Raw genomic sequence first — 26834 nt, forward strand, 5'->3', positions numbered from 1 at the left:
GTAAGATGAGGGAAGCTCTTAGAAGACTCTCTGGGGCTACAGTTGGGTCACTGTTCATGAACCGAAGAGCAACTGAGGGGCCCCCCTGAGAAGGAGGGAGACTGAGCAGACATCCTCCTGTTCTTTCCATGCGCACGTTTCAGGAGCCGAGAACACTGCCTGTAGTTAACGTAGGCGAGAAGACACATAGCCCTCTGTCTGGTCAAGGATTTGTTTGAAGACTCGTGATTATCCCCATCTGGTAAGCTCCCAGTGCTTCTCATCCCTGTAAGACACTTCTTTCTAATTATTTCCCCCTCTGATAGTGTGCCAGGACACTGGCCGGGAAAAAGCCAAGCAGAAAGAAGTCTGTTCAGTGATGAGGAACCCAAAACTTGGTGCCAAGGATTAAAACCAAGAAAACTTGTAATTTTCCACTGGAGAAAACATCCGCACTTTTTTATTAGTGCCATTTCTTCTCTACAAGTGGCCTCTAGAGCAACTGCCGGAAAAAAGCATCTCATTGTTTCCTTACTAGATTTACATGAAGCATACAGGCAAACTCAGGAAGACGGTGATGAGGCTTGCTGGAGAAGCCGGCAGCAGGCGCTGGGAGAGAAGTAGACCAACCTGAAGGGAAATCATGTGCCTGGATGAAGAACCTTGCAACAGAGTTTTTATTTGCATAACAGTCTGTTACTGGTGGAGGCTCTAAATGTGATCCCAAACTCCCACATAAGTGAGTTTTTACTTAATCCAGAATTTTTTTTAAAAAGGCCTATTTTTATTGAACTTTTGTTAGGTAAACCCAAATAGGTCAGTCCCAGGTTTTCCATGTTCATAGGAATTCTAAATCAAATCCCAAATTCCTGAAGAGACTCCAGCCTCTCCCTGTATATCAAATTTAAATGATAGATTTCACTTTGTAACATCAAAAGAGGAATTTTGAAGACCACAAAATAGCCTTGTTTGTTTGTTTGTTTGTTTGTTTTTAAACAGAGACAGTAAAGTGGTGTCTCATTAATTCAGGCTGATGTGGTGAAATCTTTGTGTAAGTTAGTGAAAAACCTGGGCTTGAAATAGTGCCATCTTGTGACTTTTGGTCTACCCAATGAATCATATTATGTCTGAATTACTATGAGGGAACAGGTTTGCTGCTCTTAGGAAAGCTGCTCTAATGAATAAGGATTACTTAAATTATGCATCATTTGTTATTATTCAGTATCACTTAGTTTTTATATATTTTGTATCATTTTTATATATTATATACCATTTAATATCAATAGGTGATTTTACAATACTTGAATTTAAGAGATTTGAAAACATACTTCCGTACAAAAAATTGTACACAAATGTTCTCAGCACTATTATTCTTAATAACCGTAAAGTGGAAACCACTCAAATGACCAACTACTAATAAGTGGATAAACAGATGTGATACATTCATAAATGGAATATTAATCAGCCATAAAAAGGAATGGAGTACCGATACATATTACAGTATAGATGAACCTTGAAAACATTGTGCTAAGTGAAAGATGTCAGATACAAGAGGCCACATATTGTATGATTTCCATTTATAGGAAATGTCCAAAATAGGCAAATCCATGAAGACAAAAAATGGATTAGTCGGGGCAGGAGGAGAGTTGGTGGCACCGGGTTTCTTTTGGGAGTGACAGAAGTTTTCTGGAATTAAGTAGTGATGGTGTTTGCACAACTCTGAATGTACTCAGTGAACTGTGAGTTAGGTTGGGATTCCTCATAGCATGGCAGCAGGGTTTCAGGGTAGGCACTCCAAGGAAGAGCACATCCCACATGGAAGCTGCACAGCTGTTTTGTGCAGAGTCCCAGAAGCCGCAGTGTCACTTCCATGGCATTCTGATTGTCAAGGCTGTTACAGAGTGCTGCCCAGATTCCAGAAGAAATGAATAAACTACCCCTTATGAGGAATAACAAGGCTCTAGAAGTGCACATAGATCTGCAAGGAGATCCAACCAGTCCATCCTAAAGGAAATCAGTCCTGAATATTCATTGGAAGGACTGATGCTGAAGCTGAAACTCCAATACTTTGGCCACCTGATGCGAAGAACTGACTCACTGGAAAAGACCCTGATGCTGGGAAACATTGAAGGCAGGAGGAAAAGGGGACGACAAAGGATGAGATGGTTGGATGGCATTAGCGACTCAATGGACATGAGTTTGAGCAAACTCCAGGAATTGGTGATGGACAGGGAAGCCTGGCGTGCTGCAGTCCATGGGGTTGCAAAGAGTCGGACATGACTGAGTGACTGAACTGACTGAGAAGTGCACATAGAACTGGGAATATTGCTGTGGCCACACTGGGGAAATATAATCACTCACAGATAATCTTTCAGGTTTTACATACATACAGCCTCATTCTTTTTATCAACTTATTTATTTGACTGCACTGGGTCTTAGTTGCACCATGCCAGATCTTAGTTGCAGTATGTGAGATCTAGGTCCCTGACCAGGGATCGAACAAGGCCCCTTGCATTGGGAGCATGGCGTCCTAGCCATTGGACCACCAGAGAAGTCCCTGTCACAGCCTTGTTCTTTAAAAAAAAAAATTTTTAATATCAAAAAGTGCAAAGAAAGGAGAAAAACCGGTGTATCACTTCCCAGGTACTTTTTTTTTTTTTTAGATTATATGTATACTTAGAAAAATAACAATATTTTGCCCAAAATATATGTCAGCATTTTAAATGCACCTTGCTTTTTTTTGTTTAATAATATATCTTAAAATTTAGGTGGTTTTTTTTTCCCACTTCAGCATGCAAGATTGACAGCATTCTTTTAAATGGTCAGATAATTCCTTTGTAAGTTTAATGTTTTTATGTATCCCTTAAGGCTTTTAACCAGACTCTCTAATGAAAGATGTTTAATTGGCCACCAGTTTGTTGCTATTGTGACCAATTACGCAGGAAATACCCTTGTACATTTTCCTTTTCTTTGGCATATGTTTGCATATATTTGTAAGGTAAGTTTTATTTTGTTTTGTTTTTATGTATTTGGCTGCTGTGTCGGGTCTTAGTTGCAGCATGCGGGATCCTCATTGTGGGCACAGACTCTCTAGTTGTGGTGCAGGGGCTTAGTTGCTCCACAGAATGTGGGATTTTAGTTCCCTAATCAGCATCCCTGGCATTGCAAGGCTGATTCTTAACCACTCAACCACCAGGGAAGTCCCTGTATGGTAAATTTTTATTAACACAACCACCAGGAGAAAGGTCTTGAACATTTAAAAATTCAAAATATTCATTGGAAAGGTTGATCTGTCATCTGCTCTCCTTTTAAAAAAATACTTATTTTTAAAATTTTTATTATTTTTTTGGCTGTGCTGGGTCTTAGTTGCGACATGTGGTATCTTTAGTTGCATCATACGACTCTTTGTTGCAGTATGTAGGATCTAGTTACCTAACCAAGGATCAAATCTGGGCCCCATGCATTGGGAGTGTGGAGTCTTAGCCCATGAACCACCAGGGAAGTCCTATATTCTCTTATTTGTGAGCCTACTCTTTGCTTACAAGCTCAGCAACACTTTGTACATATTTGAAGAAGGAAATGACAACCCACTCCAATATTCTTGCCTGGGAAATCCCATGGACACAGGAGCCTGGCGGGCTATAGTCCATGGGGTCACAAAGAGTCAGACACCACTGAGAGTGTACATATTAAAACTGTACATACTATCAGTAGTTTTAATCACTGTCTATCTGATTGGTAAAAACAACTTGTAGGTTTTGCTTGCATTTCTACTTCTTTAGATATGAGTGGCATTTAGCATCAGTTCATTCCAGGCAACCTCTGGACAAATGTAGTTCTGCCCTGGACACTGGCCATTACTTCCAGCAGAGGCTGAGGTAGGCCCGGTCGTATCAGCTGCAGAAACAGTCCAAGGCTGGACACAGAGGTCCTAGTTAATATACAGCTGGAATAAACATCCTGAAGAACTCAAACCTCAATGTTCCCCATTTGCTACTTCAAGTGCTTGGACACATGCCTGCCCAAATGTTATGTAATACATGAAGGCAGCAATCTTTTAAAAACCAATCACCATATTATAGACTCAGACCTCTCATAAACCAGACGCCATTCAACTCTGGTTCAGTGACTCTGTCCCCAGTCAGATAAACTGTAAGAAACTAAGGATGTTTTTAAGAAAGTGCTAATTAAGTGGAGAAGATAGGTTTAGTAATAGAAATAGCTTTAATGCTGCTTCCACTTTAATCAGCATAGCCTAATTATCATAATAAGGTGATGCTTGCATTTTCATCATTGACCAGGTTTGGTACAGTTCATTGGGGCACTGGGCAACACCCATTTTGATAACCTTCTTGGCTAGAAATTGCATCCTCAGGGAGAAGGCTTTTTAGTTTTCTTCTGAGGACAGTGAATGGAGGAAAGAAAGCAAGGGTGAAGAAAGAAAACGCTTCTGTTTTTGTTTTTTTTTAGCTTTACTTTAGAGCAGAGCAACAGTGGTGTCACATAAGCGGTGATATGTGGCACAAGTAACCTGTCAGAAGTACAAAGCTTTCTGATGTACTGAAATTTGTGAATGACTATTCTAATATAAATTTGGTGGCAGAATAATATATTGAGCTATTAGCATGAGATTTGTATTTCCTGTCTTCTGTTTCTTCTTCCAAGCAAGAAGCCAGCCTTGCCTCCAGGAGGTTTGGTTTGGAGGCTGAATCCAGAAGTTGTTTGTGCAGGCAAGCTGGCTTATGTTTTCTGGAAGCCTGGAGCCTGGGAGGGACTGGAGATGAGTGGGCTTCAGGCCTGGCAGACCAGAATGTGCTGCCCAGGGTGCCTGCGGCAGGTGGCAGGTTGGCAGGACTTCTGTGGGGAGGTTTTGCAGTGTCTCTTGTAGACTTAAGCTTTGGCTTAAGATCCCCAGCCTCAGCCGAGATTCCCAAGCTTGGAATGGAAGCTTCTGTAAAGTGTCCTCTAAAGGAATATGCTGGGGACATCAGCAGAAGACTTGGTCTCAGAAGAGTGGACATAGCACCCATTTTCCAAGCACCATGTACCCTTCTATGTGATGGATTTTCACGCATCCCAAGAGAAGGGGAGAGCCTGCCCCACCTCATTACCACCAATATTATTTTCTTTCCAGCCCAGAGAATGAGGGCGCCAAGCCTCAGCTAACTTGAAATAAAGAAAAAGAAGGCATATGATGTGTTGCCCCCCTCACCCTTAGTTTTAGGAGTAAGATTCCTACTGCACTGCAATTAGAATCAAGTCAAGGTGAATTTTAGAACAAGATCACATTCCCACCCCACCTGCCTTTGCATTCCAGAATGGTCTGTTGAGTGGAGGAAAAAAAAAAGTATTGAGTTAGCCAAAAAGTTCATTCGGGTTTTTCCGTAAGCTGTTATGGCAAAACCCAAACTTTCTGACCAACCCAAAATTTCCAGCAGGAGCACCCTGCATATGAAAATCACTTGTCCTGCATCACTGTGGAAACAATTGAAAATCGCAGCCTTAGGAGATGGGGAGGGCCATACCATGAGTTTGTTACGTATTATCAGTGGGGTCCACCTTATCATGAACTGAAAATGTCACCCTGTCCTGCAACCATCATTCATGGTGACCAGCTGGATGTGACCTGGACCACAGGCAAGTGATCAGAGAGGATCTAACCTAGGAGAAGGCCCCAAACCACCTGAGCAGCGAGTCTTCTCCCAACATGAAGAAGCTTGAAAAGCCTGACTCATCCAGCAGCCAGCCCAGCCCAGCCCAGCCCAGTGCCTCAGGAAGAGTCAGCAAACGGCCTGTGTGGTTTCCTTCCAGTCCCAGCTTGCCTTGACCTGGTGGAGGGCAAGAAATAGACACGCCGCTGCTGGGAACAAGAGCCAGCTTGGGAATGGTGGTGTCAGCACTCCGTCGAGGGCTGGGCTGGGCACAAGCCTACACCCCATTTGGGCGAGCCTGAGGGTGAGGTCAGGAGGCATCTGCCATTTCTGTCCATTTGTTGTGGACCCAGGTAACCAGGAAAAATAAGAGGTGGACAAGTTATGAACGTATAGCCAGCAGAGGTCTTGGACTTGACTGTTCCCGTGTATTTCCTCAGAGGTTGCTCACATCACAGTTCACTTGGAATTCTGTGACAGACCCAGCAGTAGGCACAGAATGGTGCTTAATAAATGTTTCAGTGAATGGCCAGTGCATTGTACTTATTGAATGTCAGCTGTATGCTAGGCATCATGCCATGATGTAGAGGGGGATGCCAAGACAAAGCTCCAACCCTGTCTCCAGGGCACTTGAAGTAAAGTGGATCATAAGCACATGTCTATGTGACTTACAACCCATGGGTACATATGGTCCTGTTTGACCCTCAGAGTTTAAAAATACTCAGTTCAGTTCAGTTGCTCAGTTGTATCTGACTCTTTGTGACCCCATGGGCTGAAGCACACCAGGCTTTCCTGTTGGTAAAAGTATTAAACCAACATAAAAAAAAAGTCTATCATCTGTATTTTTTTAAAAAGGTGTGTATGTGTTTGAAAAACCACAGAAGAAACTGTATCAGGGTATCTTCCTCAGATACGGAATTGGGGGCTGAAGTGGGTGGAAGACTTATTGCAATGTTTTGAAATTTTTTGATATGTAAAATGCTATAACTCTACAAATAAAAAAGGGATGGGGAAAATCCTCACTAAAGTCCAGCTTTCTGGATTTTTCTTGACAATTGTAACAGTACTGGTAACATTTACTCTGGAAACAGTGTGTAGGTGGGGAGAAGCGCAGCATTAAAGATTTTAATCTAAAAGCCAGCATCAGATTTCCATTTTGGAAAGAGTATTTTGGCAGCAGGGTGGAGGAGCATTGCTCAGGGGCAGGTAGACCAGAGAGACGTGACTACAGTGATCCAGGGAAGGGTAGTAAGGGCCTGAACAGGGACGGTGACGAGCAGACGGATGTCAGAGACCTAAATGCAACAGACCCAAGGTGGGTAATTGATTCAGGAAAGGAGGATGGGAAAGGCCAGAGTAACGCCCAGGTTCTGGAGGACAGACCACAGTGATGGCCATAGGAGCCTCAGGCTAATGGAAGGGCAAGAGGGCCAGGAGGTCTGTGCGTGTGTGCATGCTAAGTTGCTTCAATCGTGTCTGACTCTCCGACCATATGGATCTGTGGGCCTTCTCAACTGGATTCAGCAGAAAGGCTTAAAGAGTGTGGCTCCTTAAGTAAAAGGAGAGGCCCTCACAGGAAATACACTCTCACAGGCAATTAATTAGCTCCTCCCCACCCCATTCCAGGTAGTCAGAGTCTCCGTGAGTTACCAGAGAAAACAGCCTCTCTGGAGAATGCCACCTGGGAGAACTAGAATTTCAAACAGAGAAGCTTAATGCTTTTGGTTGAAGAAGGCAAAGAAGCACCAACTGAGAAGTCGTTGAAATCCTATCCCTTTAGGGAATGCATTTTCTTGGATCTGTGTGCATCCTTTGCAGCAATATTAGTCACTGCTGAAGCCCTTTTTTGGGTCACTGAGCCGCCAGCAGGATGCCGTTTCTGGGAGGATTACCTTGAGCAACCAGACCCAAAGAGCAACCCCGTGCATCAACAAGCCCTGTTGCCCTGGCAACACCACCTTCCACGGGGAGGGGCAGGTGCCCCAGCCCTGAGGCTGGAGGCAAGCAGTAAATGAACCAGCCTGGAGCTTCTGTGCTTCTCCTTTCCTATGCATGACAAAGCTTGATCACATTTGCTACCTGAAGCAGAATTGAAAATATTTTCCCTTTGGGACTCAGTGGTCAGATACCAATTTATTAACATTGTGGCCTCACCTCAGACTTAGTCCATGACATATCAAAGATGTTTAAAGTAAAGTGGAAGTACTTAATAATAGCTAACAGTTATGAGAGTTAATTTTTATTGAACAGTTATGCACCAGTCACCCAGGCAACTTAAATCTTAACATAAACCTAAATAGGTATATACTATTATCATTCCCACCTTACAGATGAGGAAATTGAGGCCAAGACTGACTACCTTGCCCAAGGATATGTAACTGCCTACTAAGTGGAAGAGCCAGGTTTCTACCCAGTGAGCTTAACCAATAGGCTGTACTGCTTTCAGGATCAGAGAAGCCTGTTCTCTGGTGGCTCAGAACTGGGAACTCAACACAGTGTCTTCAAGTTTAGGTTGATGTTTATATTTTATTTTTGCTCCAGCTGAGCCTGCACTGAGAACATCACTTCTGATGATGGAGGTTATATGGGTTGAGTGGGTGGGGTGACATCACGTCACACCCGCAGCAGAGAGGGAGCAGGTGTTTACTGAAGCAGGCAGAAGGTCTGGGACAAGGCAGAGAACATTCCTACCTAAACAACAATATGGTCCCAGAGGAAGACCATGAGAATATGGTTCAGTAACCTCCAAGGGGTTTGGGTTAGCCCATGCAGTATTGGTATTCTCAGGGTTGCTTGGCTGGTTTGTTTGTTTTAATATTTAAGATGTTTGATGGTGAAATAGTCCAAACATACAGAATATAATGAAGCAGAAAATCTAGATACCACTGAGATGAGACAGCTGTTATTCTTTTTCCATCTGTGCTTCAGTTCTCCTCTTGAGAGAAACATAATGTTGGCGATGCAGATAAAGCCAACTTCATTCCTGCTTTGCCTCCATTCCCACAGATAACGACTACCTTGAAGCTGATGTGCACCACCCTGATGCAGGTATTTTATTGTGGCATAACTTAAAAGCAGTAAATTGTGCAAATCTTAATCCTACAGTTCGATGAATTTTTACATATGTATGCATGCTAAGTTGCTTCAATCATGTCCAACTCTTTGCAACACCATGGACTGTAGCCCACCAGGCTCCTCTGTCCATGGGATTCTCTGGACAAGAATACTAGAGTGGATTGCCATGTCCTTCTCCAGGGAATCTTCCTGACCCAGGGATCGAACCTGCATCTCTTACGTCTCCTACATTGGCAGTTGAGTTCTTTACCACTAGCGCCACCTGGGAAGCCCTTACATATGTATTCTTCCAAAATAAGATACAAATCAATAACTTGTCCAGGACCTCAGGGGCTCCTTTGCCTCACATTTTGAAAAGAAATTGACGGAGTTGCCAACATTTAAAAACTCTGGAGATTTAATGTAAAAATCCAAATTTCTATATTCTCTTGAAATTTTGGAAAATCTGGCTACACCAAGCTCAGATTCTGACTGGAGACAGTGTAGATCTGCCCACTTCACATGAGGCGTGAGCTCCCCATTTACCTACTGCATCCATCATGTCCTATGTTGTATCCAACCCACTTCATTCATTTACATAACCTAACCTGTGACTCATCCCCCGAAAGGTGCCACTCTATTTATATTTTTAAAGTGCTGCAAACATAAGAAGGCTGAGAACAATTGCCTTAGCCATCCTAAAGAAAGCAGAGATGGAGAAAAAGTATCCTCCTCTCCAATGTGCAAGGTGATTTGGGAAGCTGCTGACCATGCATGCCATCAAGCAAAAAGGAACCTGATTCTCCAGATCTTTGTTACTCAAAGTCTGGTCCTTGGACCAGCAGCATCAGCATCATCTGAGAACATGTTAGAAATGTAAAATCTCAGTTCCCTCCCCAGACCTACTACATTAGTCTGCTAGGGTTGCCATAACAAAGTCCCATTGAGCACTAACAAAGTGAACTGGGTGGCTTAAACAATGGAAATTTATTTTTCACAGCTCTGGAGGCTTGAAGTCCAAGACCAAGGTGTCAGCAGGGTCAGTTTCTTCTACAGTCTCTCTCTTCGGAGTCTCCAGGTATCTTCACATGGTCTTTTCTCTGTGTCTATCTGTCTTCTTACAAGTCATAATAGATCAGAGACCACTTCAGTGACCTCATTTCACTTTAATCACCTCTTTAAAGACCGTATCTCCAAATACAGTCACGTTTGAGGTACTGGGGTTAGGATCTCAGCATATGAAATTGGAGGAGATGAATTTCAGCCTGTAACACCTACTAAATCAGTATTTACATTTTAAAAAGATCCCCAGCACACATTAAAGTTGGAAAAGTACTGGCCAGGGCCCACTCCCCAGGGGGTAAAACATCAATGGGTCTGTCTGGGGATGGAGGCAGGGAAAGGGGGAGAAGCCAGAGTGAGTTTTTAGATGAACTTTCTCTCCATTCTACAGGTCTGGTAGGATGACAGTATTGTGAAGGTATTCCCTCCTCTTGAAGTTGTAATTCCCTCTTGAGGGGGAGTCCCTGCTTCTCACTGAGGAGCAGAGACCCTTTGCACTTTGGAGAATGTCAGGTCATTTCTCCTGGTCATTACCTGCAGGCTTTCTCTATCAAGGTGTTAGGGGAATAACACTGATTGAAACCGTCCGCCCTGGCCAGGCACCATAGTAACTATTTGCATAAGTTGTTTTGCGACAGCAGGTCCCGGTAAGGGTAATAAGTTCCTCTACCAACCGGAAGAGTTTGGGAAAGGTCAAAAGGAAACACCACATGTCCGACCACCTCCCAGAATCCTTCTCTCTGGCATCCATCTTGGCTGAACAAGGCGTGCACCACCAGGATGGACTCTGAGTCAGAATGATTGGCTAAAGACAACCTGGATTACATCACCATAAAACTCGAGACTGCGAGCCACGTGGCAGAGCTGTTCTCCTGGGTTCCCTTACCCTATTGCTCTCCACCCGGGTGCCCTTTCCCAATAAAATCTCTTGCTTTGGCAGCACATGTGTCTCCTCGGACAATTCATTTCCGAGTGTTAGACAAGAGCCCAGTTTCGGGCCCTGGAAGGGGTCCCCCTTCCTGCAACAAAGGTACAGGCGTGTCTTTGGGATTTCCTGGAAGGGAGACCAGAAGATACCACACTACATTCTTCCCCACTCTATACAAGTTCATTTATCACCTCTGTCATAGCCCTGATGCTATGGTGACAGTTGCTATGGAGATTCTCCTATGCATGGTTGAGGCTAATCCTGACCCATACTGTCAATCAACACCGTTTAAACTAGAGGTTTTCAAACCGTGTTCCATAAAACTATAAGGTGCTTCCAGGGTTTCACAAACATTCAAATCTCAATTTAAAAGAATTTAAATTTATTTTTTAAATTACAAAGATAAATGTGCTTGGAAGTGGGGGAATCAGGCAGTATACAGTATGAACTATATGCTACAAAGTGAATGCCCAAATTCCCATCTGATAAAGTAGCTTGTTTAAAGCTAATTCTTTCTACAAATAATATTACAAAATTCTGGGTCCCTCCCCCCCACAATAAAAAAACTCATATTTGATGGCACTGAAGAGCATCCAGACAGTAAAGGATGGGAACCGCTCTGGGTGAGACCCGCATGTGTATAGCTTTACCACTAAGGCAGTCAGTCTCAAACTAAAACTTGTTAAAATGTAGATTGCTAGACCCTACCTTGAGTTTCTAATTCACTAGGTCTGGGATGCCACCCTAAATCTCGCATTCTATGCATTCCCTGTGTGATGCTAATTACTGGTTGAAGGACCACACTAAGAGAACCACAATCAGCTCACACAGGGTAGAGGTCATTGAAAGACTAAAGTCACAGGCTTAGTGGCCTGGTGATTCTAAGAAGGAGTTTGCAAATAGAGTGGCTGGAAATTGAGGTGAAAATTCTGAAAAGGAGAGTCACAGAGTAGGAAGTCCCGAAATGTGTATAAATTCTCCTCAAATCCTTGACTGACTCTTGAATTGTACATGTCCAAGTGAGACTCCAAGGAATCCAGGGGAAAACAACAGTTGATGGCTGAAAGAGATGGAGCAGAGACTTCAACCACTGCCCATCCCAGGGGTGATGGTTTCTTACCAAGTTATGGGGCTTTGGCAAACAAGCTTTCAATTGAAACCATGGTCTTAGGAATTACAATTCAGGAGAAACTGATTCAGGTAAAATGGAAAGAATATTCCAGAGTAGAGGAGGCAGGGGCTTATAAAGGGAAAAGCCACAAAGCCGTCAAAAATGCTCATGCAAAAAAAAAACCACTCAAAGGCAACAGAGAATAATGATATTTAGTTGCTTGGAAAAGTCACCTTTTATGGCAATAAAAATTACCCAAGTCCTAAATATGTTTTGTGTAGTAAATTTTGCACCTGATTTTTACAGACCCTGCCAAGCAGCAATGCCGTTTTCAGACTAAATACAGTGGAGCGTGAAAACAAAGCTTTACGATTCATTCCATGGAAAATGAACAGCTTAATGTTTTCATAAAAACATATGCAAAAAAGTCTGGTGATGAAAATGAACGTACAGTGCCACAGACAAACAACACATTGCACATGAAGTCTTGAGAACATACTATTAAGGAAAAGCTTAGGAAACCTCTAGCTGTTAATAAGACCTATTAGTAACCGGGCAGTAAGAATACAGAAAGAACAAGCTACTGGAGAAGAGCGTAAGCACTGCAGATCATTCTGTCCAGAGAGAAGTTTGCAAATGCACAAATCGCACAGAAATGCAAGTTCCCTGAGGGCAAGGCTCTGGTCTACCTTATTCACAGACTAAATACCATTGTTCCTCATATTGCTTGGGGGATTGGTTCCAGGACACCGAGTCACTCAGTTCGGTCGCTCAGTCATGTCTGACTCTTTGCAACCCCATGGACTATAGCACACCAGGCTTCCCTGTCCATCATTGACTCCCAGAGCTTGCTCAAACTCATGTCCATTGAGTCAGTGATGCCGTTCAACCATCTCATCCTCTGTCGTCTCCTTCTCCTCCCACCTTCAATCTTTCCCAGCATCAGGGTCTTTTCCAATGAGTCAGTTCTTCGCATCAGTTGGCCAAAGTATTGGAGTTTCAACTTCAGCATCAAGGGACTGTCAAGAGTCTTCTCCAACACCACAATTCAAAAGCATCAATTCTTTGGCACTCAGCTTTCTTTATAGTCCAACTCTCACATCCATAAATAGCTTTGACTAGACGGACCTTTGCTGGCAAAGTAATGTCTCTGCTTTTTAATAGGCCATCTAGGTTGGTCATAGTTTTTCTTCCAAGGAGCAAGCGTCTTTTAATTTCATGGCTGCAGTTACCATCTGCAGTGATTTTGGAGCCCAAGAAAATAAAGTCTGTCACTGTTTTCATTGTTTCCCCATCTATTTGCCATGAAGTGATAGGACCGGATGCCATGATCTTCATTTTTTGAATGTTGAGCTTTAAGCCAGCTTTTTCACTCTCCCCTTTCATTTTCATCAAGAGGCTCTTTAGTTCTTCACTTTCTGCCATAAGGGTGGTGTTATCTGAGTATCTGAAGTTATTGATATTTCTCCCAGCAATCTAGATTCAAGCTTGTGCACCAGGACACCCGACGATTCCAAAATCTGAAGATGCTGAAGTCCCGTGTATAAAACCACACAGTAGAGTTGGCCCTCTGTCCCTGTGGATAGGAAGTCCAACTGTACTCGATACTCAATGAATTAATACTCCAACTTGCAACTTGCTTGAAGTTTGAAGGTTAAAGTTATATACAATCTACAGACCAATGGGATCAGAGAACAAATGGTGTTTATTTTAGTAAATGATATTAATAATTATACTAATAATAATGGTCAACATTTACTGAGGATTTATCATGTGCCCTCACTGTGCTGACCATTTTATTGGGTTGGCCAAAAAGTCCATTTAGGTTTTTCTATGACATCTCACAGAAAAATCCAAGTGAGCTTTTTGGTCAACCCAATACCTGACTGATCTCTGTTCATCTGACAGTGACTCCATAAGGTAGGCATTATTATCTCTATTTTACAGACAGGAAACGGAAGCTTAGAAAGATGAAACAACTTTCCAAGTTGCACAGAGAATAGCAGTAGAGCAGGAATACAAACCTAGAGCCACACTCTCTTTCCACCGCCTTCCTCTGCCGTGTTTGCATTCAGAAAAGCTATCAACAGAAAGATCTTTTTTTTTAACCTGCAGTGAAATGTTAGCAAAAATATAGTAGTGACATTCAGATGGGGAGAAAACAGTGATGGGGGAAAAGTGAGGAAGTGGTGGCTTCTATTAAGTTGTGCCTGTGCCAGGGTGAAGCTGTCATTATATGATCCACACGTCAAGCATTAGCCATCAAGAAGACAGAATCTTTTCTAAAAAATAATTTTTATTTATTTAGTTAGTTATTTTTGGCTGTACTGGGTCTTTTTTGCTGTACAGGCTTTTCTCTAGTTGCAACAAGCAGGGGCTACTCTCCAGCTGCAGTGCGTGGGCTTCTCATTGCAGTGGCTTCTCTTGTTGTAGAACATGGGCTCTAGGGCAGGAGGGTTCAGTAGCTGCGGTTGCCGGGCTCTAGAGCACAGGCTCAACAGTCGTGGCGCATGGGCTTAGTGGCTCTGTGGCATGTTGGATCATCCCAGATGAGGGACCAAACCTGTGTCTCCTGCATTAGCAGGCAGACTCTTTAGCCCTGAGCCACCAGGGAAAACTCCAAGAAGAGAATCTTAAAATGCATTATATATTGCATCTCAGTGATGCTGAGGTGCTGTCTTCGCACTGAAAACTTTTCAGACATTTCTGAGTTATTATAATAATATGGACAGTGAGATCCTGAATTTACTTTTTTACTTTCCAGGCCAGAGCAAGATGCTGGTATGACCATTTCAAGTGAGAAAAGAAATTACTGCCAGAAACTACTCTATCTGGATCAAGAAAATCTGTTATTAGCTAAATCCTTCTTTTATTTAAATGAACATATGAACTTTGTGGGGACATAGACAATCTACAGAGCAAGTTGTAAAATATACACACTCAAGTGTACAATGCTAGGTCACAGCCAAAACTTCCACATGGATCAGGACAAAAACCATTTTCAGCATAGTCCTCTGTGCCCATCTCAGCTCATAATTCTCAGAGGCAACCATTTATATGGCCTCTAGCACTACAAGTTAACTTGGGCTATTTTGAACATTATGTAAATGAAACCATACAGTATGCATATATCCTTTGCATCTGCCTCTATTTGCTCAACATGTGTCTGTGAGCTTCAACCAGTTTGCTGTCTGAAGCTGTTGTTTGTTTTTTGTCACTGGTGTATAGTATTCTATTGTATGAACATAACACCTCTAATGACCCACTCAGCATTGGTGGACGTTAGAATGGCTTTCAGTTTTGAGTTATTACAATTAGTGCTGCTATAAATGCTTTCATATTTTTTTGGTGGACATATGTACAGATTTCTCTGGGTGAAATTTCTCTTGAATGAAATTGCAGGGTCATGGTATAGGTATATTAGACAGAATTGAGTAGCTGCAACAGAGATTGTGTGGTCCCCCAAATTGAAAATATTTACTACCATGGTTTAGCGAACAGTTAGTGCAAAACATGTCATGTGTCAGCCATTGTTCTCAGCACAGGTGGTGTATCATGGTGAAAAAACAGACCAACATTTCTGTCCTTATGAGCTGGCATTCTCATGTTTCTTTTTTAAAAAAATATTTATTTATTTGGCTGTCCTGGGTCTTAGTTGCAGTGTGTGAACTCTTAGTTGCAGCATGTGGGATCCAGCTCCCTGACCAGGAATCGAACCCCGGGCCCCCTGCATTGTGAGCACGGAGTCCCAGCCACTGAACCACCAGGGAAGTCCCCTCATGTTTCAGTAATATCGTGAATTAATCATCAGACATTTATCTACATGATTTCTTAACTGTCCATCAGGGAGAATTTTCCATTTTGATTCTAAAAATCTGAGCAGTGGTGACCCCTCTTGTATTAGGCAGGGTAGACAAATTGGCCTGAAAGACTGGGATTTTCCAAGGCTCTCCTGGCACAAATGGTCCAGGTCCTTCCACAATAAACAGTATCCTCAAGTGGAAATTCACAACCCCTCCTCTCTAACGCCTCCCATCTCTGTGGAGTATTTGCGCAGGATGCTTTGCCCTTGTGGCTGAGCTGGGCCGGCTTTGAATCCTTACATCAGACAGCCCTTCAGGCGGCAGGAGTCACCACTGACTGCAAGGTCTAGGTCAACGTGCAGCAGTATGGGCCTAGTGCTGTTTTCCTGGAATAAATGATTGTTTTAAGTAACTTCAAACCGTTCAATATACTTCCCAAGAAGTTAACTATTAAGAAACTTCCTTCTCTTCCCCCCCAAATTAAAGGGAAAGCAAGAACTTCAGAAAAATAGGAAACATCTGATTTTCATTAAAATGAAAACAAACTTTTAAAATATCTTTTAAGAGTTTGAAGCTGTATCCATGTAAGTTACTTTTACTGATAGCAAGCATGTAAGTGACATTATCCAGGTATGAAAACTCATGAAATAAAAGACAACTTAGAAAATACTGCTTTCAGTGCATATAATAAATGCCTTACTTTCAATGCAGGTAGAGAAGTGCACATTTAATAGAAAATGTATTTCTTCTAGCCTTTACTAAATAAATGCTGAACAAATTTTTAAAAAATACTAGAGAGTTGAAGAGGCCCAAAGCCTTGGTTTTTTTCTTGTCTAATTCATTGTTTCTTCCACCTTGACCGTGAACCCCACAAGGGAAGGCATTCTTGTTTGTGATTAAATTCCTGTTTATGGAATACACAAGCACAGTGCTTACTCAGCAGAGTGCCTGGCACAACGCATAGGAGCTTAATAAACAATTGCGGATATTATTGTTGTTATTGTTACTATTATTATTATCATGATCTTTATTATAGCTAAAGGAAACTTTTGGCCTTAACTAGAACAGCTTCCATATATTGCAGGCTAAGAAAAAGTCAGAATACTAAGTAGCATAATCATCCCCTCAAGGTATGCAGGCTGAGAACCTTTGTCCTCAGCACCTCCAATTCCCTCATCCCTGACCAACGTCACCAGACAGAGGAGGCTCTACCTTCTCAAGTTCTCTTCACTTCACACAGAATTGTCAGCTTCGTCTAAGCTTTTGTCATCTCTTTCTTTTTTTAATTAGGTCAACACTCAAAAAACATTTTTTTAATTAAAAAGAATTGTATTGGAATATAGTTGATTTGCAATGTCACATTACTTTCTGCTGTACAGCAAAGTGAATCAGTTATACATGTACATATCCACTCTTTTGAAGATCCTTTCCCCATACAGGTCATTACAGAGCATTGACTAGAGTCCCCTGTGCTGTACGGCAGGCCCCTGTGAGTTTCCTGTTTTATATTTGCTATGCTGCACTTGGTCCCTCCATCGTGTCCGACTCTTTCTGACCCGATGGACTGTAACCTGGCAGGCTCCTCTGTTCTCAGGGATTCTCCAGGAAAGAAGACTGGAGTGGGTTGCCATGCCCTCCTCCAGGGGAACTTCCCAATCCAGGGATTGAACCCAGGTTTCCTGCATTGCAGGTGGCTTCTTTACAAGCTGAGCTACCGGGGAAGCCCAACAATTTTATATATAGTAGTGTGGCTACGTCAATGTTATCGCCTCTTGTATCCCACTGCTGATCTACCAAATGCCCCCGCTTATCCTCCAGGCAGCTCTCCTCACCAGGGAACCATCATGATCCTTTTAAAATGCAAATTTAAAAACTCAATCTTTTTCCAAAAGGAAATGCATACTATAGGATTTTTTAATGTTTAAATAAATTAAGTTTAAAACTTTGTATCGCTACCCCCAGAGATTACCAACATTTATACTTCAGCATATGTTTTCTCCACCTTGACAACATTACTCACAATTATAATTTTACATTTATTTGGCTGATTCATAAAACAATGTGTATCTTCCTCAAAAGTGTAAAACTCCCTAAGGACAAAGACTTTGTCTGGTTTGCCCCAAGTGTAGCCCCAGTTCCTAATAAAGTGGGTGACATGATTGGTAACTTAAGTACTCACTGAGTGAATAAATAAATGAATAATGTCCTTGAAAAAGTAAACAATGATTTAGTAGGGGTGTTTTGGGGTGTGGGGGCCACTCACACCAGTCCTCTTTCTTAGAATTAATTCCCAGTCCAGTGGGTTAGCTCTGATAGTCATCCTCATACTACATGACCCCACCTCCTGATCACTGACTGGAACGGGGTGGACATATGACCCCAACTGGGCCAATGAGATCGTTTTTCCTGGGTACTGGGATCTAGACTTCAGAAACAACCAGTCTCAAGTGTCTGAAATTAAGGGACTGGTAGACATTTGGGCAGTAGGGGATTCCTGCTATGTGGGTAAAGTAGCAGAGAAAAGCAGTCTGCAGATCAAGAAGAATAAAACCGACACACTGGTAAGCAGAGATAAGAGATGGAGGAAAGTATGTTCTCAAAGATTTGCTACTTCCTGGTTCTGCTCTAAGTCCAAACATCCGTGGATATTGAGATTTCACTGTATCTTGGAAATAGAGCCCCTTCTCCTTTTTTCAGCTGGCTCAGCTCAAATACTTGTAAACCAAAGAATCTCAACTGAAGCATGAGCTATTTATATATTAGGCAGTAAGATTAATCAAAGTGATCATAGTAATCTGCCTGGGGCAACACCTTGTAGATGCCAGTCAGAATCCCAGCCAGATTCACCTAGGTGGGAAAACCCAGCCAGCTAAGTCTTCCTCAACCTGCCATAGTCTATCAGGTAAGAAATGAACCAACCATGGGGATACCTTCTGTATGAGACAGAGAGGGCAGGACATTACCAAAGCCAGATTTGACTTTTGAGAGTCTTGGATCTTTCCTCTGAAATAGGCAAGTGGATTCAAACAGGATAAAGAACAGTAATTTCTAACATTTCTCAACAGAGAACTGGAAGGGAAAAAAAGACGGTCAAACCAAAACCAGACTCATAATTTTGGTTATTTGTGGCTTCAGGTTATTTTAAGAAACTGCCTTTGAATTCCCCAATGGATTTTTTCTTTCCTGTTCTTTTTGTCATCCAGTGGACAAGTCAGGGTTTGTTGGCTTCTGGAAAATCCAGGGGATTTTGAAAAAGAAAATCTGTGGTGGTTTATGGTTAAAATGGAACTATGTACACTGATCTTTTATACCAAGAGGATGCTGGTAAGTCCCTACCAGGCAGGAATATACTTGAAGGCATGCTCAGTAGTTGAGATAGACCATCCACACCCTCATCCCTGAAGGGCTTAAAGCTACCATGTGCTAGTTTGGGGACCAGATGTCCCATCAGTGTTAGGGATGTAGTCTGGAGTTACGGAATAATTTTTTTTTTCCTCTGTGACTCTAATTGTGTCCTTGGCTTCTTTGGGTAAGCAAGTTAACAGATTTCTCTCTGGTATTCCAGGGCAATCAATGGTCGTTTGCTAAGGCTGGAACTTGATTTGGTTCTATCAAATAATTCTGCTGCATAGGGACCCTCACCCTCAGAGTCAAGGCTGAGACAGGAGGCTGAGACTCTCAATGGCATCTTATACAAAAGCTGGCTGAGATTTTGCTGATGAACTTACTGTGTTGGGAGTCAAATAAAGGTGCTTTCCACCACCTCCCGGTTTGGCAAGCAGGAGGGGCCTGTTATTACAGCTGCAATTAGTGAACAATAGGGCTAAGCAGACACGGCAATTCTGGTGTCTCATCCTGGTCCCATTCCCCCGCAACCTAGGGGAGGAGAAGTCTGGCCCGTAATTTACTCCCCTCTGGAGAAAGAAGAAGTTGATCTCACTGTCTACTCCAGATTCAGGAGGGACCATTCTCAAGACGCTCCCCAAACAATTGTTTATTAGGGCTGATTTGAAAGAGAGAGAGAAAGGAAGAAGGAGAATAAAGAGAGATGCGTATACACCCTGGACTGCTTATAGTCTGTAAACTGGCAGGTTATTGGTACCAGGCCTACCTGCCTTTTCCTGCCAGAGGTCAGCCAGGGACAGAAAGGGATACAGAGGAGGGCCAGCTGCTTTGAGTTAAAGTTGCTAAAACCACTTTGACCAGGAGGGGGCTCCAAATCTCACTAAAATTTGCACATCTCTGGGTCGGTTCAGTTCAGTCCAGTCGCTCAGTCGTGTCTGACTCTCTGCGACCCCATGGACTGCAGCATGCTAGGCCTCTCTGTCCATCGCCAACTCCCGGAGTCACAGAACTATAAGAACTCACTTTATCTACCAATCTAGAGCGTGCACGGGACCAGAATACCACCAGAAACCCAGAGATGGGAAGTGACTTCAAAGTCACAAGATTGGGTTGTGGTTGAGTAGGACTAGAACCCAGGATGGGTAACTCTTTGCAGCGCATAGGCATCACTTTCATCAGCAGCATCGACAAATACCCAATTTTAAAATACAAGCATTCATTGAGTGCCTGGCATGTATCAGGCTCTCTGCTGGGTGAGGGTGTGTGTGGCAGGTGGCTGGGGTGCTGTCGTCAGGGTGGGGAGGGAAAAGGTGCTGAGTCTGTGGTTCTCAGACCCTCACCTGCTTCTTATTGGTTTAGAATGCACAACCTAAGCAAGGCAAAGTTTTTTTAAAAAATTAAAAGATGTAAATAAGGGTTCAATACAGTAGTGGCTGAACTGTTATAGGGCAATTTTCGATTAGTAGCCAAATGAATGTTTGGTAACTTAACTGTTTTCACCGTTTTCCTGTATGTTGTCATCTTTGAGGTGGTTATGAAGATTACACGGGAGAGGAGGTGGGGTGGGCTCTGCATATGGGAGTTGATCGGATTTGCCTGTACACAAAGGAACTTTGGAGACACACATGGTCCCTGCCCTTAAGGAGCATCCTGCCTGGAATAGGCACGAGAGGGGGTTCTAAGAAACCTGTGATGCTTGTGTGAGTGGAGAATTGGAGGGTCAAGGGAGAGCAACATTCTGGATCTGCAAGCATATGTAATGCTCTAAATGATCTCTTCTTGCATGTGAATAGGCTTATAAGAGTGGTGAAGGATAAAGATGGGAGGTCTGGGACTCCCTAGCTGTGTGGCACTGGGCAGCTTGCTTAGTTTCTCTTGGCCTCAGTTTGTGCCTCTGTAAAATTAAGGAATAAGTAAACTCTCTGATCCCTTCCAGTTGGAAAATTCTTTGGTTCTAAGCATCCTACAGTTCTCTGTTTCTGAAAAATCAGATTTTCAGGTATCAGTTTGTATCTTTATTTTGGGTCCTTTTTCTCTTATTTATCCTAAACTTAAAAAAAAAATAAAACATTATAATTTGTCGTTTGAACTCATATAATGTCCTTGAATTGGAGTCATCCCCAATTCATGGATGGAGGTGGCAAAATAGGTGTTTAGCTGATCCTCTCCAGCCCTTCTAACTCCTTGAGCAGATGTCTTCAACACAGACCACCCAGTGTACCTACTATGTGCCAGGCATGCTGGACATTGAACAAATGAGATGCCATCTTGTCTGCAAGGAGCCTTCAGCTAGTGTCGGTCATTGCTGGAAAAGTGCCAGGCACAAGCGAGGCACTCAGTAAACATGTGTTGAGCAGAAAGGCATGCCTAAGGCACTGTTGGGAAAGAAGTCTACGTGAGCTTGACTTGTACCCAGAGAAGAAGGGAGAGTCTGTACCATTTTCTACTTAAAGTCTCTTGGCTCTATAGCCCCGGGAGAGGGAGATTTTCTCCCATAGGTATTGATAACTTCTACGCAACTAAGCCCCAGCGATCTTGGCACCATGGGTTGGGTGGGGGCTAGTGCTGAGTTGCTCCCTCCAACTGAGGTAATTGGGAGCACAGGGAGAAGTGGGGAGTCCTCAAGTTGTGCTTCAAGACCCTAAATTTAGGAGATGTCAGGTTGTCGGGGTTTCTTAAACCAGAAGAAGGCCATCACCTTGTAGCCAAGCACCCTCCCTCTCTCCCCTAGATCTCTCATCCTCAGGTCCACATTCAAATCCCGATCCAGAAGAAGGAGGGTGAGCAGGAAACCACCGGTGCCTCTTGGGTGAGTGCTCAGACTCACAAGGGGACCCAGGACAGCCAACCCTCTCCTTTTTTTCCGCTCCAACAACTGAACACCCCTCACCAAGGGCTTTTTGGGCTTCACTAGCACTTCCAGAACACCTTGCAGTCCACAGAGGAAGAGTGGCTGAGTGCCGTTAAGAGTCTTTTGACCAGGAACCCACGGGTTTTCTTGATTTTCTGGGAGCAGCGCTCCCAGGTTCCTACAGCCCAGCCCTTTCCTTACAGAGCTCAGCACTGAGGGTCTATCCAGGTCTCCCTGCCACTCCCACAAGGAAGAGGACTTGCTCAAGGCAGTGATGCCTGGTCTCCTCCTTTCCACAGCACTGGGCATCGCTATCAGATCTTCTTCTCCCAGGACGCCTGCCCCAGCATCCACAATGATCTGTCTATCATCTTTTCTGATACGGAAGCCTGTTGCCTGGCGTCAAGCTCTCTCACTGTCTGGAGCCCCTACACCCATCCTTCTCCTTGTTTCCTCTTCCCGTGTCTCACCCCCTTCCCTGACTCTTCCCCAGGTGGACACTACCCTCCTGGCCTCTGTGTGTCACCCACAGGTTCAGGCTTCAGTGTCCTCACTCCACCTTTTCTTTTCCCCCCATCATTCATTCAACAGGTTCTCGTACAGTGAAGGTTTGCTACATGAGGAGTGCAAAGAAGTATGAGATAACTTACAGCCAGTCCTTGTGCACCAGGCACTCTCGGAAGAGATGAAGTGTGTTATGGACAAATATGCACAAGTCAAACAGCTTGGGGTAAGCGCAGCTGGCCTGGAGGGGTTCAGAAGAGGCAGAGTATATTCCAAGGTATTCTAAACTCTGCCCGTAGAGAGTTTAGAGACCATACAGAGTCCCTACAACACAGTTTCCTCTAGGAAGTTCTCCTGGATTATTCCAGGCCTCCATTTTCTGGAATCCTAAAGGGCATTTCAAATAGAAGGGGAAAAACTGGAAGCAGAAACAAATTTTACTTTCTTGGGCTCCAAAAATCACTGTGGACAGTGACTGCAGCCATGAGAGTAAAAGACGCTTGCTTCTTGGAAGGAAAGCTATGACAAACCTAGACAACATAATAAAAAGTAGAGACATCACTCTGACAAAGGTCCATCTAGTCAAAGCTCTGGTTTTACTGGTAGTCATGTACGGATGTGAGACTTGGACCTTAAAGAAGGCTGAGCACCGGAGAGTTGATGCTTTTGATCTGTGGTACTGGAGAAGACTCTTGAGAGTCCCTTGGAAGCAAGGAGATGAAACCAGTCAATCCTAAAGGAAATCAACCCTGAATACTCACTGGAAGGACTGACGCTGAAGCTGAAGTTCCAATACCTTGGCCACCTAATGCAAAGAGCTGACTCATTGGAAAAGACTGTGATGCTAGGAAAGATTGAAGGCAAAAGGAGAAAGGGTAGCAGAGGATGAGATGTTTAGATAGCATCACTGACTCAATGGACATGAATCTGAGCAAACTCCAGGAGATAGGGGAGGACAGAGGAGCCTGGCATGTTGCAGTCCATGGGGTCACAAAGAGTCGGACATGACTTAGCAACCGAACAACAACAATAATGGACATTCCCAGGTGGCTCTGAGGTAAGAATCTGCTGGCCAAACAGGAGATGCAGGTTCGATCCCTAAGTCAGTAAGATCCCCTAGAGAAGGAAATGGCAACCCAGTATCCCAGTATTCTTGCTGGGATAATCCCACGGGCAGAGAAGCTTGGCAAGCTACAGTCTGTGGGATCACAAAGAGTTGGACACAACTGAGCATGCAATGGACATTTCATTACATACTGTCTTAATGGTGTCCCTGTTTCTCAAGTGTACTTTCTTCTCTTTGAGGGAAGGGACAAGCATTTGTCAATTGTATTCAGTTTTCAGTTCCACAAACATCACCTGAATTCTGTCATTCTCTATCTTTTGTTTTTTAATGCCCTGTAAGGGAGCACAGAATAAGTGCTCAGTCAAGCCTAAACTTCTAGAATTTTAGAGAAGAAATTTTTAAAAATATCTTTAAAATGTCAATATACATACATGCTAATTATTAAAAAAACAAACAAACAAAAAACCCCAAAATTGTCTCCAAAGGAGTAACTACTGCTAGGAGTTTGGAATGTATGTAGGGAGAAATCTTAAAAGACCATCTAGTTCAGCAACCCCATTTCACAGAAAACTTTTAAATGCCTCTAATGCCTGTGGTATTAAGTGATTTGCTCCAGGTTAACTATTTAGATAGCAGCATTGTTTGGTGTCCTAGCACCCTTCTCCAAGAAAGCTGGAAGGATAATAGGCTACTCTGTACCAACCAATTGTGTGAATAGTCTTAGAACTTAGGGTCTACGTGAGTTCTGACAGTACAGAGAAAAAAAGTATTAACACAATTAGATGGTAAAACTCTTGGCCTCCATTTCAGTTGCTTGGCATTGCTCCACAGTCACAAAGTTTATTGTGATCGTGAACAATAGGATTAATTGTGAAAACACTACTTCTTTAAATATTTGAAATTAGAATGGAAAAATGCTGGAAACAGATGGGGGAGGGTGGTTGCTGTGTAAATTGAATTAAATAGTAATTGTGTCCCAAGTCCAGGGATGGACAAGTAACTTAACAGTTGGTTTTCTAAACCAGAGGGAGAGGTGGTGAGAAAGTCAGAGCCTGGGGCCAGTGATGAGCTGGTCCCCAACCCAAAGGTGGATTTTCCCTTCCCTCCTCCCCAACCTGGAGGACAGGGTCCCAGGGAAGCCTTAGGCTTAAAGGCAGGAGTGTTATCTTCTTGTAACCTCACTGGTAAATGATACCACAGATTGGTTATCCAGGCCCAGATCCATAAATGACTCAGGCAGCGGATCGATCACATTTCCGGGGAAAATTTACCCTTTGTGACCCGCAGGGGGGCAGGTGGTTTATCACAAGAGGCTCTGGCTTGAAGGATTTAATGCCGCCTACTTCCCCAGTCTTGTCTCCAGCTCGGAGGGCCTGGGCGAAAACAGTGGGGTAATAAACTACTTTTCATGAAAGAGCTCTGGGGGATAGGAGTGGGAGGGGGCTGTAAAGGTGGGGGCCGAAAGGCACAAATCCGCTCCCAGACCGAAAGCCAGGGTGGGGGCTTTCCCCCTCGCCCCTCCTCCCTCCGAAGCCACCCCGAGTTTCTGCGCCTGGCGAAGTCGCCCAGCGCCGCGCCAGGCCGCTGGCCGCGCTCTCTGCGCGGTGGGGGCGCGCGGGCCCGCTCCGGCCTCTCCGGCCGGGCTGCAGCCCCCCTCCCCGTCGCCCCGAGCCCCTCCCCCGGGCCCAGAGCCCCTCCCCGCGCGCTTCCCCTCTCTCCCTCCCTTCCCTTCTCTGCCTGCCCTGCCCTGCCTCCGCCTCCTGCGCCCGCAGCCTCCGTCAGCGCCGAGCCCCCCGGAGCCGGAGCGCAGAGAAGGGGCGCCGCCGGCCCCTCCCCAGCGCGCTGACAGCAGGCTCCGGGGCCCCTGCCCCGTCCCCTCGCCTCCGGGACACACCCCCGCCCCTCCTCTGCTCCGCTAGTTCCCGCCGGACCCACCGGGCGACGGAGAGAGCGGGCGGGCGAGCCGGAGAGCTGCGGCGGCGCGGGAGGGAAGGGGAGCGCGGCAGGCCCACGGGGAACCGCCCGGGCGCACGGAGCCCGCGTGCCCTCTGAACAGCCCCCGCCCAGCGGCCGTACCTGTGGGCGCGGGGAGCCCGGGCAGCGGCGCGCCGGCCCGGGGTAGCTGGGGAGACCCGGGGACCCGAGAAGCGGGACAAGGAGCCGGGGCCGGACCGTGATGAGAAGGTGACGCCGCCGGGGGGCGCCACTCGCTTTGTGGGGGAAGATGCTCGCCTACTGCGTGCAAGATGCCACCGTGGTGGACGTGGAGAAACGGAGGAACCCCTCCAAGCACTATGTGAGTACGCCCCCACGACCCCTGCGGGAAGCTGGCCAGGACCCCCCTGAGGGCCCCTGGGTGGCTCCTCAGCCCCCTCCGTGGTAAGTCCCGGAGCTGAGCGCCTACAGGGCAGCCTTTGGCGGTGGAGTCTCTTCGCAGGGCTGTAATCTCCAGGGAAGCCTTTTCTGACCTTCCTCCACTGCTCCCCCCCACCCCCCCACTCCCCCACCCCCCCACCCCCGCCCCACGCCCGTTTTCTTTTTTTGGCGTTGGAATTGGCAAGTGGCTGCCCTTGTCTGTTACAACGGTGAAGTCATCTGTCCGCCTGAGCTTTGATGGATGGTGGGGGGAACGGTCTTCAAACCCTCGCTGGGAAGCTCCGTTGGGAAAGAGCATCTTCCCGGCCCTCCCTGGGGGCTCGGGTCGCTCAGGCGCACACAGACCGAGATGCTTTCAGAGGTTTACCCTGGGGACGGACGCCTAGCACGAGCCTCCTACTTGTGCCCTGGTCTCTGTCTCCCCAGGCTTGGGTCTGGGGGGGCGAGAGAAGCCACCGCGCCCCTGCCCTACCTCCACCCTCAGCCCTGAGCTTTGATTTCCTTCTTAAAGCCCTCGTGTCAGTCGGTGTGGGGAAAATTGTGGCTTTTTCTTTTATCCCTCCTCTGGACGTGACCCTTAACCGGGGTTCATTTCCTCTTAAGTGATGCTCCGTCTCCGACACGAGGAGGGAAATGCTTGCTGTGGTCTCCGAGGAGCGGCCGGCTGCCCTTCCCCCTGCCTTCCCAAACTTAATGAGAAGGGGCTAAGGTTGACCGAACCGAGCTGGGGGCCAGTAGGACGCGACGCCCTTTCATCTCTGCCCATTCCGTCTTCCCATCCTTCCCACCTTAGGAAGTAAATGGTGTCCTTGGTGCCGGAGGCTGCCAGTCCTAGCGGCTTTGCTCCTGTTCTTGAGATGGAAGAGACAGACAGCAAGGACTGCATCTTATTTGCAAATTAGTCATTTAAAGGAGCATTTAGAATGCTCAAAGCATTAATTTTCACAATTAAAACAGGCTGTGGGTTGCTGCCCTAGACAGCACATTGATCTCTGCCTTTTATTTCCTTGTTGGAAGGGGACTGGATTTGTGCTAATGTCAGCCTCAGGCTACTCTTTTCTGTCTTTATCCCCAATAGCTCTGATCTTCGGGTTTCTTTTTAGT

At 44.9% G+C, this 26834-nt stretch overlaps 1 protein-coding gene and 1 long non-coding RNA gene across 6 annotated transcripts in view; both read left to right on the forward strand.

Annotated features, from left to right (window-relative positions):
- Positions 1-8636: 8636 nt before the first annotated feature.
- On the forward strand, positions 8637-16377 carry LOC145526909 (uncharacterized). Its single transcript, XR_014069297.1, has 3 exons — positions 8637-8678; positions 9685-9762; positions 14550-16377. It is a non-coding gene; the product is annotated as an uncharacterized LOC145526909 (long non-coding RNA).
- Positions 16378-25322: 8945 nt separating this feature from the next.
- Positions 25323-26834, forward strand: part of SH3PXD2A (SH3 and PX domains 2A) — a 243862-nt gene continuing 242350 nt past the window's right edge. For all 5 annotated transcript variants that reach the window (XM_081543957.1, XM_081543719.1, XM_081543741.1 and 2 more), the window contains exon 1: positions 25323-25650. Coding sequence is in view for 4 of the 5 variants with exons in the window: in XM_081543719.1 (XP_081399845.1) it covers positions 25579-25650 (72 nt within the window). In the remaining variant the exon portion in view is untranslated. The remainder of the gene's footprint in view (positions 25651-26834) is intronic.

This window comes from Giraffa tippelskirchi, chromosome 2 (assembly GCF_054371585.1).
Source record: "Giraffa tippelskirchi isolate mGirTip1 chromosome 2, T2T-mGirTip1v1.2.pri, whole genome shotgun sequence".
Lineage (NCBI taxonomy): Eukaryota > Metazoa > Chordata > Mammalia > Artiodactyla > Giraffidae > Giraffa > Giraffa tippelskirchi.